The sequence below is a fragment of the Hyaena hyaena genome, unplaced genomic scaffold, assembly GCF_003009895.1.
Source record: "Hyaena hyaena isolate Hyena2069 unplaced genomic scaffold, ASM300989v1 scaffold_889, whole genome shotgun sequence".
Taxonomy (NCBI): Eukaryota; Metazoa; Chordata; class Mammalia; order Carnivora; family Hyaenidae; genus Hyaena; species Hyaena hyaena.
In genome coordinates this window covers 499,185-515,428 of record NW_024081523.1, presented here as the reverse complement: position 1 = coordinate 515,428, position 16,244 = coordinate 499,185, and the positions used below count along the sequence as shown (strand labels likewise).

At 43.0% G+C, this 16,244-nt stretch overlaps 1 protein-coding gene across 8 annotated transcripts in view; it reads right to left on the bottom strand.

Moving 5' to 3' along the window:
• The window catches only part of LDLRAD4 (low density lipoprotein receptor class A domain containing 4), a 437,927-nt gene that overhangs the window by 259,591 nt on the left and 162,092 nt on the right, over positions 1-16,244 (bottom strand). For all 8 annotated transcript variants that reach the window (XM_039220442.1, XM_039220441.1, XM_039220439.1 and 5 more), the window contains one exon: positions 2,642-3,113. In XM_039220442.1, the coding sequence (XP_039076373.1) occupies positions 2,642-2,681 (40 nt within the window). In that variant the 5' untranslated portion in view covers positions 2,682-3,113. The remainder of the gene's footprint in view (positions 1-2,641; positions 3,114-16,244) is intronic.

The following is a 16,244-nucleotide window of genomic DNA, read 5'->3' as shown; positions in this document are numbered from 1 at the left end:
TACGTCCCCATTTAGCAGGGCTAGGTGATGCAATTAAATCCCACTCTCTGAGGGGGAGACCTGGGCGGTGGTGAGGCTCCCCAGGTGACCCCCATGTGCAGCCGAGGTTGCATGCAGGGCTAGAAGATTTCAAAAGGCTACCAGCTTGGTCTCACTGCTGGCTCTGAGTGTGCCCCTGCATCAATAATTCCAGCACACATACACAGATAAAGTACATGGTAAATTCTCTAAAATATTGGCCATGGATATTATTTTACTACTCCTACCAATATGATTATTATTCAGGTAGGCTGATGCAACTAGGAGGACGTCAAATTTGTAAGGAAACAGAGTTCTTGGGTAAATTATAATTTAAAAGAAGTTCAGAAAATGTGAGTGGGGAAGAGCCTTGAGAGGGTGGCTAAAAGCAAATGTTTGAGGAGGTGACTTGGGTCCTATGCATAGCCCACAACCAGGGCAGTAATAATTATAATTACAGCTGCCATTTTCTTGGGACTTAATGTTTCAGGCACCATACTAACTACTGTGAATCTTCCAGGCAGAACCCAGGGGTTTCTATCAGAGCCAACTGTCTTATGGCCCCAGGCTCAAGCCAGCCTGGGAACCTGACAGGGTTTGGGGACATCTTCCTTTTTCCTCAGAGCAGAGTTGCTGCAGAGAACCCCAAGAAGTGGTGAGGACTGGACACAACTCTCTTAAGTATGAACCATGGCAGACTAATGCCAGGCTCAGGAGAGACTGTGTCTAGAATCCAGTGGGGTGCCCCCCCCAACATCCACTCCCTGGTCAGGCTCCTCTAAAGGGCTACCTGCCCAAGAAGGCACTGGCAGTAAGGTAGGAGTCTCAGAGCTAGGCAGGGGAGGTGACAACTACAGAAGCTTTTCACCTCCCAGGCAGGACTGACACAGATGCGGAGCATGAAGACTAGGTTAGTCTACATTTAGAACATTTGATGTGCTGCTCTTCCTCCAGCTTTTTCGTTCCCTCTTCCTCTCAGAATTGCTTTAGGAGCTTCTTTCCATGCACCTCTTGGGTGTCTCTCCTCCCCGGATGTCTCCCAGGAAGCGTGGAAGAAGAGTTTGAAGGGCCTGGCCATTTCACAGAGGTGCTTCATGTCATGCCCTGTATGCTACCCTTCACACAGAACAGAGAAAGTGATATTCCATGAAGGAGCAGCTCATGTAACTGAAAGAGCTGCCTTGTACCCATTAGGGGAGGACAGGAGGGCAGAGTTTCCAGTTAGCCAGGCTGGAAGTCTGAGATGGTTCTGAAGCACTCAACTTTGTATGCTCTTCTGAATCTACACTTAAATACAGTTTCATTCATTTTCAAAGGGCCGTGACCCCCCTAATATGACCTTCCTCAGCACAGTCCCCAGGATGAAGGCCCCCATGTTATAGATGCAGATGCTGACAGTCTAAGGAGTTCACTCAAAGTGTGAGCACAAAGCACAAGAAGAACTGGACTCGGCAACTAGGCTCAACCCTGTAACTCCACATCAGGAAAGAGCAAAGGCCTGGAAAGGATCAAACTCCATATTCAACATCTCACATAGGTAGTCTCATTTTTTCCCCAGAGCAGCATCATTGAGAGCCGTGTCCATCTTCATTTACAAATGAGCAAAGGGAAACAGGAAAGAGCTCAAGGACTGTCCAAGAGCAGGGCTCTCGTCAGGGGAGAAGGCAGAGTCCAATCCAAGTCTGTGTGGCCCTCAGCCTGAGCCAAACCTCTCCAGGCACACAACAACCTGACTCGCTCTCTCCACAGAATTTGAAATGTTGCAAACTTTTAAGACTCACAGGGCCAGAGAATATGGTCATTTCTTGTGATTACTCTACTATCTTTCCTTAAACAAAACAAAACAAAACAAAAATCCTCTTCTTATGTATTATGTGTCTCCTGGATTCCATCAGTTTCCTTAACTTCACAGTCCCTATTTTATAAATAAGGAGCCAGAGGCCCAGAAAGATTAAGTGGTTTCCTGGGATGTTAAGTGAATCAGACAAGGAACAAGGACCCAAATTCAAAAGGCTCTGTGTTTCAGGCCATGGGCCTGGGGCATTAGCCAGACTGAGTGGTTCCCTGCAAAATGTGCAAACTGGCAGCCAGTGGGCAAAGCAATGTCAAATAGTGATGCGGGGCTTCTCCATAAGCTCACTTACATGAGAAGAATCCTAACTGCATGGTTAGTTCCACAGAATTACCACCCCACTATCATTTGCACGCAAATAAATCTGAGAAGGAAAACTAAAGATGGTGAGGGAAGAGTCACTCATCATCATTAACTTTATTCCCTAAGAGAGTCTTCCCACTTCTGTAAAGAAAAACATATCCCCTGTACATAGCTCTGCAAGTGACATGTTTCCTTTAGAGAACAGTGACTTCTAGGATATTGTATGTGCCATATTACTTGAAAAAAGTAGAATCACACAATGTCAAATGCTTTTTCAAATTTCTATTTAGAGAGAAGAAAAACATACTATTATTTTGTCAAAATCAGTCACCAATGGCAGCCTGAACCTCTTGACTCTGTACTGCCTTCAGTTCATAAGTGTAAATGCATACTCATTTTATAGAATTCTTATTTTATTACTTACCAACTAAGAGTTGAAATAAAATTTTAAGTGTGGAGGATTCTCACCTGTGAAAGCATTTGTGGCCTGAAAACCAGCTTCCTGCATACTGCTCCCCAGACAAGCCTGTGCTCCAACTCTTAAGCTATCCTGTCAAGAGAAAATTGCCTGGGCGAGGCCTCAGGTCACTTCCATCTTAGCTTGTCGGAGTCCATCGCTCTGCCCCGTCCGGCTTTTGGTAGCATCTGATGCCCACCTGCCCTGCTCCCAGACCCTGAGAGCAGGTGGTACCTGGGATGGCACCCAGTCCAGCAGCGTGCACACTTGGGGCACACAGTCACGTCAGCCGTCCAGCCAGAGAGTGAGGGCCATGGTGAGCCCAGGAGCAGAGGAAGCTGTCCCGCTGAGACCTGCTTTCCCACCTTAGAGTGAGGCCCTCCTCAGCCACTTGGCAGCCAGCATCCTCCACGGGTCTCAGCCGTTCTAAGGGAGCTCAGTATGGTCTGATCTGCCGCTCTCTGTGCTTCGCCTCTCCCCTTGCTGAAATTAAAAAGAAAGAGATCACTTTCCTGATGACCTGTAGGAACATGAAATTTAGTAGACCCATTGAGGCCAAAAAAAAAAAAAAAAAAAAAGGAGAAAAAGAAAAAGCCACCCAGAGCAGTATTCATGGCCATGCTATGGGCACTGGGGGAGCTCTGGGGAGGGGACAGGTACAGCACCTTTTCCTGAGCAGGGAGCAGAGGTAGCTTTTACTTGCACCCCAGAAAAAAGACAGAGGACAGCATTTGCTGCTCCAAGCCTCTCTAAGAATGGCTACAAAGGCTATACAACATCCAAATGTCTTTCCCTCGGTTACTTGTAGTTCACAGGTACCCTGTAGAAGAAACCCATTTCCCAAGCTTGTTCCTGAGATCTCAGAAGTGAGGCTGAGGTTCCTATCCACTGCTGTCAGTACTCCTGGAATCACTTGGGACTCCAGTACTCCTGGAATGACTATAGTTTTAAAAAATGACTCTTAAGGGGGAAAACAAAGGCCTGTATCAATATTTTAAAGAATGAGAAGGAAAAGGAAATTTAATCTGAAATTTTACATGACCTATTACATACCATTACATAATAATAAAAGCATTTTACAAAATACTTTTCAGATACTTTAGTGTTGTTATAGTATACAAGAAGCAACACTAATAAAAAGAATGTTAGAAGCCCAAAGAATGAGACTTTTAAAAATAGAGCCTGAACAGGACTCTCCAGTATTAGAAAACAATCTTTTTTCCATTATCAGCACTTCACTCTAATCAATTCATATCAATCTTTCAAAAATATAACCTTATTCCTCTTTTTCACCATCAAACTAGAGGAAAGAAAAATAATTTCAGAAAATGGCATATAACAGAAAAGAACACTCTGTTAAGCCCTCTTGTTGTAAATATAAAGTAGTAAAGGAAACATCACTAATACAGACTAGCTATAAGGAAGACCTTATGTATTAATGAAATGCTGTAACTATATTAAGAAATTCAATTGTATTGCTTTCATGTACCTGCAGTAACAATCACAATTAATAAGGTGTAGTGCACCACAAGTCCTTAAGTTTAATGAACAGGTAGAAAAAAATTATTTCAATTAAAATAATTTATGCATACAGTGGCTCTAAAGTGTTTGAAAATACGACAAAACATTCCTTCTCTGAATTGAAACATTCCATATAAAATGACCAACACACACAGTGTGAGCATCCTAAAGGCCTACACTAACTTCTAAAGTAAACTAACCACATGCACTATACCTATCAACTTGAGGCAATAGAAGTGCCAGGAAAAAAAAAAAAACAACACCTGCCCTTATAAAATCTCAATTCTCTTTGCCCTTTGCTATGGCGCTTTCAAGGCACAGAAGCATTAGACTTTATTTGTTCTCTTTCTTTTTAAATTTTTTTTTATGTTTTTTTTTTTTTTATTTATTTCTAGGAGAGAGAGAGACAGCGTGAGCAGGGGAGGGTCAGAGAGAGAGGGAGTCACAGACTGAAACAGGCTCCAGGCTCTGAGCTGGCAGTCAGCACAGAGCCCGACGCGGGGCCCGAACCCACGTACCGCGAGATCATGACCTAAGCGAAAGTCGGACGCTTAACCGACTAAGCCACCCAGGTGCCCCTATTTGTTCTCTTTCTTTAAACTCAGAGAAAAACTGAAGTGTGATGAGATTTTTGTTGTTATTTTATCATGGGCTTTCTGTTTATTTTGTTTCATTGCAAAAGGTATCCTACTCTACTTTTAAAAAACAAAATCAAGCTATCCTGTATCACATTTCAAATGGCTATGGGAAAGACTGAGGCAGATGTGGACTGAAATGGAACAAACAACAATTTTTTTCTTTTCTTCTTTTTACCATCTTCATCACACTCACCAATTCTTTTTTTTAATGTTTATTTTTGAGAAAGAGAGAGACTGAGTACAAGTCGGGGAGGTACAGAGAGAGAGGAGGAGACACAGAATCTAAAGCAGGCTCCAAACTCTGAGCTGTCAGCCCAGAGCCCACTGCAGGGCTTGAACCTATGAACTGCAAGATCATGACCTGAACCGAAGCTGGACGCTTAACCAACTGAGCCACCCAGGTGCCCTAACGCTCACCAATTCTTAACTTAAAAGAGAAGTATGGTGACAGGTGTCTAACAGCTCAAATTGGGGTCTCAGGCATGGTTCTGGCCAGGAGTTTTAGGGCATGATGTGTAAGGTAATAAAGACCAGAGGAATAGATTATTATCCCATTCATGAGTAACTTCCATATTCCTGCATAGACTCAGTCTCCTTAAATGCAATTTTTAAGTTAAAATGAAACTTAACTCCCATAAAACATCTTCTTCCTAACCACTAACACATATACCCTTTTCTAGAAATACACAATAAAGCAGTGAGAGTGCCCAGGACCTGAAGACTTTGTTCTGTTCAGTGAGGGACCCAATCATCCAGAACAGGGCCAGGGACCCAGTCACACTCAATAAGAAGGTGTCAGATGACCCAACAGGCTGGGGAACAGAAGTGGATGACTAGAATGCAGAATTAGGAGAAGTAAAGCACATCTGTTTTCACAGCTTAATAACCAACCAAGAATCAGCAAAAAGGCAAAGAAATTCAAACAGTGGCCTCATTCACTGCCCCCATCTAACCTTCTCCTACGGCTCTTGCCCAAGATTCTGCTTACCTTCCAATCTCAGCTCGAATGACCCTGGCCCAAGAGGCCTCCATGATCATCCTCTAGGCTAAATTCCTGGCCTGTTTACACAGCTTCCCAGCACTTGCCACAGTCACAGCTGCATGCAGGGGTCCCGATCACTCTCTCCTGCTGGACTCTAAGTGCCATGAGGCCAAGGACAGTGACTGGCTGACATTCCATTTCCCCTCAGCAGCTACGATACTCCCTCATGCCTATGTCTGCTGAATGAATGGATGAGTGAATGAGTGGATGAAGGCCATTTGTGTTCAGAGGGGTACACACAGAAAAGCTCAGCAAACACTTTCAAAACAAACCCATCCCAAGCAGTGAACTGAAGGCAGCATTTCCTGAGAGGCTACTCTGCAGGGCTGGCTCTGAGCCTCTGAATTGGGAGGGCTTTCCCTACTGCCCACTGGTCAAGATGAGGCAGTGACTACCAGCGATCATTTCTACATACTTCACAGAACATCCTATCCAGTAGAAGACCTTAGAGGACACTGTTTTAAATCCCTTCAAACCACAGAGAGAAAAATCTAACCCCACAAAGGTTAGATAACTTAACTCTAAAAAAATTATTGTGCAGTAGAGTCAGGGCTAATGCCTGTGTCTCTTGGCACCTCCAGCCAACTGTACTTCCCTCACTACCTCTGAATGTCAGATAAACCCAAACGGTAAACCTCAATTCCCTAAACTAAAATGCCTTAAACCAATTCAAATCAGGAAAATCAGGGGGAGAAAATAAAGACAGAGTAAAGAGAGAGAGGCAACTTACCCAGGATGCAAGGTCAGAGTCATCCTGAGTCACATATTCAAGAGCCCTCGCTGCAGCAAGCAGGCTACCATCATCCTGTCTTCTACACACACACACACACACACACACACACACACACACACACACATTCTATTTATACTGGGAAGATGGGCAGACCTAACCAGGAAATAAATTAATTCAATACTGCACTTGAAAAATGTCATTAAATCCCTCCCATAACAGAGCAACAGTTACTAAGGAAATAGAGCACACCAAACGGAAAAACATCCCCACAGGAAGGGACATTTTTTAAAACATGAACACCCACAAAATCTAACCAAATAAGTTGTAGAATATGTTTGCTTTACCACTTATTCCTAAAAACTTACATGAAATGAAGTCCTCCTAGAAGTCACTGGGGAATGAAAACTTAACTGCATTCAACAGCTCACAGCTCTCACAAAATTACACTACAAAAATAGGCATATGCAATTCAGGAAACATTAGGGTCACACAGTAGGCACAAAGGCCAAAACCCAGAAGAGAAGTGAAACAAACTTTAAAAAATCTAGCCACATTCAAAAAAATTGTAGTGCATAAGGAATAAACACTGCAGTTTCATTTTTTATTTCCTCTCACGGTGGACAGACTGCTTCACTGGCCGAGTGTCGGTTACCTAGGTGATGGCTAGACTGAACAGCCAAACGGGCTGGGCTCCTGGCCGAAAAGACTTGGAGAGTTGAGGCTTCGTGCCGATGTCTGATGATCTGTCACTGTTCTAACCACCAAATAAGTCCTAGGAAGAAAGTCCACTGAGAAATGAAGAGACAGCTCTAACCTTGACAACACACACACACACACACACACACACACACACACACCCTCACCATAAAAATTAATACATGAAGAGTCACTGCTTACTGAAAAAAACCTCAATTTCTGGCTAGTTCACTTAAGTTTAAAGGGGTAATGGAGTTTCAAGGAGACAGATGTGAGAAAAAGCAGACAGAAGAAACCTAAGGATCTATTTCCAACCAGAGTTTGAATCAAGTGTCACTCTGGGAAAGAGATGTCACACTTAACCCACATGAGCTCCTTTACCTCATGAACAGATAATCTGGACCTTGGCAAGTTCCCATGAGTCTCAACATTTCCTAATACCAAAAAAGTATGTCCTTGGACAAAACATGGCCCCTGCCCTCAAGGCAGCCATGGAGCAGACAACACCAGATAGGGCATTCTTCCCCTGGTTCTGGGCCCACTTACAGGACTTGGTCAAGACCCTCAGAGGGTCACACTCAGAAAGGCTCACACTTTCTCATTTGTAAAGTGAGGACATGAAACTTGAGGTCTCTTCTGATCTTGAATATTCCCCTGTGGCACTATCTCTGGTCAAGAGAAACAGGACAAATGTGTATGAAAGAAAAGAACACAGTGACCAAGCACAGAAAATCTGTACATAAACCCAAGTCTGAGAACAAGTCAGAGAAATGAACTGCCTGCAACCAGGAGAGACCAAGTTGGGGTTGTAGACACTTCATGCTACTTTTAATTTCTATGATTCAGGGGTATAAAACAATTTGAGGTTGTTTTATAAAGGTGTTAAAGGGGTGCCTGGGTAGTGCAGTCGGTTGAGCCTCCAACTCTTGATCTCAGCTCAGGTCATAATTTCACAGCTCGTGGGTTTGAGCCCCACATTGGGCTCTGTGCTGACAGCGTGGAGCCTGCTTGGTATTCTGTCTCTCCTTCTCTCTGCCCCTCCTTCGCTCATGTGCACATGTGCTCTCTCTAAATAAATAAACCTAAAAAAATTAAAAACAAAAAAAGCTATAAAGCCATCCTAGCCCTGGGGAGCTTGATAAGCTCTAGATAATTAGGTCACCATTTTAGGAAAAAAGTACAAAATCAAATATACACAGAAGATGCAACTGAAAAAAGCAGTAATTATATTAGAACATCCTTTAAAATGTCACTTTGGCAAATACAACAGTCTGAGGCTTTACTTTAAACCAAGTTGGAGAAAGTTTTCTCCCAAATAAGCAAAAAGGATAACTGTCCCTAGTGAATCAGAAAGTCTGTAACTATCTCCTCATACCATCTAGGAGCAAAGGAAGCAAGAGGTTGTCTATCCTTACCCCCTTCATTTTACGGAGGACACTGAGGCTCATGGAGGAGAAGGAATGCATTGAAAGTGACTGTGATGATAAAGGCAGAGCATAGGCCCAAGCTCCAAGTTCTCCCATTTACACAAACTGGCCAAAAGGAAGAAGCTGAAAGAGGGGTGTAGTGCACACATGTACCACTGCCAATGGGGATCAGGGAATACTGAAATGATTTCCACTTTCCCGGGCCCAAAGTGGCCCATGACCACAATACTAACATGCTAAAAAGAAAAGGCAAGGAAGGGTTGGGAGCTTGGCACAGAATCAGAACGTATAGTAAAGGTCACCTGACACAGTCTGAGCACATCACGGTCATCTCAGCTGTGAATGCCAGGCAAGCAGAAGGTGGCTACCTGAGAAATGGTTACCCCTCCCTGCCTGGTATGAGGGGTACAGACTGGCCACACCAGGAAACTGGTCTTGAGAGGCTCCACACCTAGCACTCTCCCCCATTCCAACTGTCTTCAGATAAAATTAGCTTGCAATGGGCACAACAGGCAGAGAAAAAAGGGCTCCCACAGGGAGCTAACAAGCATGAGCAATAAGGAGGAGGAGCTGTCCTCTGGTTCTCTGGTAAGAGTAAGACTGAGGACTGAGGAGCTAACAGCAGCCTTCCATATAATACCTAGGCCTTGCCCATGACAAGCCCTGCTTTCTGGCCTAAAGAACACTGTACAAGCTGCATCCTTTCATTCAGTATTTCAATAGCTCTTTGTGGATATTACTCTAGCAAGGTATTATTTTACATGATGGGAAACAGTGTGGAACAAAAGAAACCAAGTTCCCGTCCTCACCGTGTCTACGGTATTTATGGAGGGGTTTCCTAATGGAAACCTTTTCTTGCTAATCTTGGTATCTTCGGCATTGATCATGGGGCCTAGAATATAGCAGGTACCCCATAAATACTGGTAATACTGCACTGAATCACATCTGAGCTTCAGCTTGATCACCTGATCACTCTTACTACCTCTGTCCTGCATCGGTTGCACAAAGTACCAAAGGCATGGTACACAAAGAGGCTGCTAGCCACAGGGCACTCAAAGCCCAGAGGGCATTCCGTGAGAGAAGTTCCAGCTAGGAGTCTGGAGCCCAGGCAGTGCCAACCCCTCCACCATTTAAAAGACATCAAATGAGAGCTTTATACAGAAACAGCGCAGAGGACAAAAGGGCAGGCTAAGTCAGACTGCCTTCAGTTCACCTCATTTTAGGCTATGTGTGATTTCAGCAGTTACTTAACCCCTTTGAGCCTCAGTTTCCTCATCTGTAAAATGAAAGCAATGGTGGGACCTACCTCATTGAATTCTTGTACATTCCATGAGGAAACATACACAGAATGGTAAAGAAATAATAGTTGCTACAGTGATTATAACTCCTCTCATCATATCGATAAATTATGTCTTTAAAGAGTATCCCCCCATCTTTTCCAGTTTCTTATTGACCTATTATTAGAGACAAAAAATGGATTTTATCTCATAGTTCCTCAATTGATTTGTCTTATTTTTTCAAAGTTCTCAATAGATAAAAGTCTAAGCTTAAAATCATTTTATATGAGCTAAAATTAATAACAGAAAGAATCAGGGGAAAGGATACAAAATTAGACAAAATGTGTGGGTGAGATATTTGATATGAAATGTGGTAGAATAGAAGAAAAAAATGACAAAAAAGAAACTTGCCTTTAAAAGGAAAAAGGGCCTTTTGATACTCAATTTTTTCATGTTTCATATTACATATCAAATTTTAAAAATATCAATAGACAGTACTAAATAAATTTAACCAACGTTTTACATCTCTTTGCCAGAAAATAATCATTCAGGGTCCAATCTTCCAATTTGACTTTATTCCATCCTTTCCCCAATTTGGTTTGTTCCCTTTGTAAAGTGCTGACTTTTTAAGCCCTTGATGTGCATTTCCTAAGCTTCCAAAAGGCCCCAAGAATTAAACTCTGCACAAGGACATCCTACCAACCCCTCCCAACAGCTTGATAAATCCAGCTCTCTTCTACATAACAGGAGGTGTTGGAACATTACCACCAACACTTTAAAAACTAATAAAAATTGATCAATAATAATAGAGGTGATGCTCCCTACAGAAATGAAAGATAAATATAATTTTAGTCACTTGCATTAGTAAAGGTTTCCTAAATATCCCTTGTTTACAAAGCTCCAGGCCAGCTCCACATTTGCATCTTTAATCAAAACACATAGGGAATGATGAAATTTTCATTACATAGTTTTGTCTTATTTGCTCGTATTCACTTTCTGAAAAACAGATTCCTTTAGGAAAAAGAAAGTTTTCTGTTTTATTATTTTTTTAAAGATTTTATTTTTTTAAAGTAATCTCTACACTCAACATGGGGCTCAAACTTACAACACCAAGATCAAGAGTCATATGCTTTACTGACTGAGTCAGCCAGGCACCTCTCTGTTTTATAAGTTTTTACAATTCTATATCCAGTTTGAGGTGTGTAGTGTTGCATAGAAATTCTTTGATTATACTTTTCTTAGATATTTCCAAAGAAAAGTCTCTGTCATCTGGGATAGATATGAGAGATGTCTAGTGAATACCTGACAGACAGCTCTCCAACACCTGGGGCCTGCAAGTCCCTGACCAGTGGCCAGAAGACTGCACTGCTTAAGATAATGTAGTTGCAACTGTGGGGTGGACACACACACACACACACACACACACACGCATGCACGCATACACACACAACTGTTTAGCAATTTGTGCCTTGGCAGAAAGACTCCTTATTGCCTAAATACACCCATTACAATGAAATTTAGGGGAATCCCACTTACCCCCAGAAAGAGAAGACAGTTCTTTCCTATTGTCAGCACAGCAGACATAGACACAGACCCATCCCATATCCTTTTAGAACTTAAACTTCCACTCAACACAGTGCTGTTTCTATCATTTAAGGAAACCAGAAAAAGAAATGATATGTGCTGGATCACACACCAGCCTAATAAGATCATAGATTCCCTGAGTACCTTAGAGAAAACACATGTTCTCATATGAGGGTGAAATAATCTCTAGAGCAACCTTTCAAGAATGACTTGGAATTCGACTGGGAAAGCTGTTGTTTGAGACATACCAAATTCTGGAAACAGAACTCATTTAGCCCAGTTAGCACTGGTGGAACAACTTAATCTGATCACAGAAATCCAAGGAGATGAACATTTCAGCAGATGTCCGAAGGACATAAGACAAAATGGTACTGTCTGAGGTTGGCCCCCGGAGCTGATGTCACCGGCAGCAACCAGTCTGAGAGTGTGACAAACGAGCTCTCGGTGGTACAGTTATGCACAATAATGAACGCTACATCTGTGAGAGGCCCCAGCACACCAAGCCATTTGACAAGCAGTGCCTGACTCCACATATATTAGGGAAACACTGATAGAGTTTCATGTCTTCCTGGAAGGCTGGATGAGGCAGAGCCATGAAAATGCATCTGTCCTGAAGAGCAGCTGTTGAAGGGGACAGAGAATTCAGGGGAAAGGCTGCCTGTTATTTAACTAATGGGACTACACAAACCCTATCCCTGTGTGTTCTGGAGGCCTCCAGCCAAGCAGAAAGAGTTCATTAGACCAATTTCCACTGCCTTGGTAACAAAGGTCTATGCGTGCGCTCTTACACAGTAAAAGCAAACGAGTGTTATTCATGGGGGAAAGTACTACAGACAGGTACTGCATGTCCCAAGCAGCCCAGGGGGCAGTAGAAACCTGCCCTCCTGCAGTGTAGAACTGGTGCCTCCACAAGCCCAGTGTGACAGGAAGCAGTCTCCTACAGCACCTGAGGCCAGGTGCTGGAAAGTTTGCTGAGTTTGCTCAGCTTTAGAAGCACTTCCTGGCAGCTACAGAAACTATTTCATTCCGAATAGTGTACTCAACCCGGCATCTCCATCCTTGATGCTGAGTCAGTCTGTCTGTCTGTCTTATACGTTCACCATCAGATATGGACAAGAGAATTCCACCACCAAAGAAAACTGCAGAACTCTGGCAGCAAGAGGAAATTCTAACTATCAAATTCAAAACCTGAAATCACTATTCATTTTCTCATCACTTGCCAAAGTTAGCTACACAGTGTCTGTGAGGCTTTTCATGATCTAAGTACACCACGGACCTCGCCAGCCTGACGGGCAACTTTCTCTGCATTTAAAATAGCATCTTCTTTTAGTTTTTCCATTTTCCTTCTCAAAATCTAGCCCTTATTTATTTCCCTTCCCTTCTGGACTCATTCTAACCTCTAATCTGCACTTGGGAGCCCTCAGCAAGCTTCTTCAGACAGAAGCCCAGACCTCCTGCCTCCATGTCCCCAGGAGGCTAGGAGGGAAGCACAGATATCAGGGGAATATAAGGCGGAGGGAAGGAAGAGACTTTTCCACCGTGTATATCACCCCACTCCCCATCTTCCCACAGTCTAGTGAGTAAATCAGCTCCTTCAAACAACAAGAAAGAGGATTTAATTTTGTTCCTCCTACTGCTGCTTTTCATCAAAATACTCTCTCTCTAGGCCAGTGTTCCCCCAAATATTCAAGAGGAGGCACGCAATCATCAAAACTAAATTTTGTCCATTTTGACTTAAAAACTAAATATATTGACCAATACATTTAAAATGGGAAACACCGGGGCACCTGGGTGGCTCAGTCAGTTGAACATCCAACTTCGGCTCAGGTCATGATCTCACAGTTGGTGAGTTCAAGCCCATCATGTTGGGCTCTATGCTGAAAGCTCAGAGCCCAGAGCCTGCTTCAGATTCTGTGTCTTCCTCTTTCTCTGCCCCTCTCCAGCTTATACTCTGTCCCTGTCTCTCAAAAATAAATTAAAATGTTAAAAAAATTTTAATAGGAAATACCCATATGTAAACACACAAGACTAATGTCCAAAAGCATGGAGTGGAGCTGCCTATTTATCTGGGCTGGTTGGCTGGAAGAAAGGACAGAGAGGGTGGGAGTGAGTGCTAAGACAGGCTCCCATTAAATGATGAACTACTGCAGTCAGGAGTTCTGCAATACCCCTTGGCACTACACAGTTGCTCACTCTGTGGGGGCGTTGTGCTCAGAGAAGTAAGCACCACTTTGGGGTCAAACAGAAGGGGTTTAGAATGACAATTCTGCTGAGCCGCCTTGGGCTGGTTATACAATCTCTGTAAGTCTCAGTCTATTCATCTGTCAAATAGAACATTAATATTACTGTAAGGCAGTGGTGGTGAGAAAATATAGGAAATGTATATACATGGCTCTCAAAATCTAATAGGCTCTCAAAAAAAGGTTAAGGCAATAATAGGAAGCAGGGGTAGGGCAGGAATGACACTGCCTGTGATTGCCTGACCCTTAGAAAATTCACTGAAGGTGAGGTCAACTGACAAGACTGTAAGAGATTTAAAAAAAAAAAAAACAAAAAAACAACGGAGGTGGAAGGGGATAAGAAAAATAGCCTCAATGGGACCTATCCAACTCCACTCCGTGGCTGAAAGCTCAAAGAGTTAAAATCTAGAGTCTGTTAGATTAGAAATCAATATTCTCATGTCCAAATACTTAAATAGGTCAATATCAGGTACATTTTTAAAATGTTTTTTTTTTTTTTAATTTATTTTTGAGAGAGAGATAGAGATAGCATGAGCAGGGGAGGGTCAGAGAGAGAGGGAGTCACAAAATCCAAAGACAGGCTCCAGGCTCTGAGCTATCAGCACAGAGCCAGACGCAAGGCTCAAACCCACAAACCGTGAGATCATGCCCTGAGCTGAAGTCGGACGCTTAACCGACTGAGCCACCCAGGCGCCCCGACATCAGGTACATTTCACTTTGTCCTGACCACAGGCCAAAAGTTCCCCATTGAACCCAAATATTCATCTTACCCCTATTAACCTGGCCCTCCTTCACCCCACGAGGCCCTCATTCCTACTCCACCATGTAGAACTAGTCAATATTTACTGCACACCCACTAACCATAGGGATTCCCCACATCAGAAAAATCACTACTATTGAAGTGATTCATCTGTTCACTTCCTTTGAATAAAAACATGTTATTATGTTCAATAAAACCATACAAGAAATAATAGCGAAAGATGACATTTAAATAACTTATACCAACACCTAAAAATGGCTTCTTGGAAGAAAAGGAAATGATTGGCATTTTCAAGATATTTTAAGAGCTCCATCTTTTCTCCTCCTTCTCCACCCACCTCCCCCCACAGATGAGTCATGGTAACAATCAGAGACACACAGGCCCCTGGCCTAGAGGTAAACTTGGGCAAAAGAGGGTTTTATAGTGAGGACGAAGACTGCCATTGAAATTTAAAAGCAGTCTAGCTACTCTACTACCATCCTTTCCCTTCTGGTTCCCATGGAAACAGACCTCAGATCGCCAAAAAACAGGGTAAAGATAGCACCATGCCCAGTTTTCCTGCAATCTGTTTCCATGGGAACTGGAAGAGAAGAGAATGGAGGCTGGGTAGCTAGACTGCCTGCAAATCTCCATTCCCATCAGATGGAGATGCAGACAGTGTTAGCACACTGGTCCAACGGCTGCAGGCCTCCATGGACTCGTCAGGAATTATATTTCCACTCAGGGATGGAGTCTCAGAGAAAGGGAACCTCACATAAATGGCAGCTGCAAACCTTCAGACACCCACTCAGCAGGTGATTCACCTTCTCAAATTCACCAACCAGAAGTGATACATTTCAGACCTGTACGTCCCATGTCTGGCTGGCCAGTGGGATCACCCCAGACCTAATAAAAGAATATCTCAGGGGCTGGGACCAGGATTATGTAGTTTTTAATCGGCCCCAGAGGTGATTCTGTTGCTTGGCCATTCTGGGAAACCAATGACTTAGACCAGAGCTTCCCAAAGTTTAAGGTGCTCGTGGATCCTGTGAGGACTATGGTGAAATGTAGATTCCAGTTAAGCAGGTCTGGGGAAGGGTCTGAGATTCTACATTTCTAACTAGCTCCCAGAGGATGCAGATGATTCTGCTACTTGAACCACATCTGAGTAGTGAGAATCCAGACTCCAGTGAATTTGGCTCTAGAAACTTCTCAACTGACCAAAGATGGAGACAGCAGTCATTCCCACAGGAGCACCTTATTCCCATCTTCAAGCCATCAGTCTATACCCAGACAAGGCCTCTAAGACAGACAGCTTGGTGTTGGGGGCTGAATAGGAATTGAGTCATGCTTTATATTACCATCCCTCTACCTGTTTCCACTGCCTCCAGGGATAATCCTGCATGGATAAAATGGTAACAAAACAGTCAAAAATTTATGTATAAACCTTGGGGGAACCATGTTTGTCTCCTCCCCCAAACAGATTTCTCTAAAGGTAAAAACCAAATTCTACATAGTGGACGATCAACTTGGGGTGGAAAATGTATGAAATACTTAGAATATATTATCAAAGAAGAATGGAACTCCACATGTCATTTTTAAAGAAATAAGAGATAACTTTGAAACACTCTATAATTATAAGGAAATAACTCAGCTAGCCTTAAAACCCATAGTTTAGTAGAAAATGTACAGAGTAAAAGTAGGCTCTACATTTCAG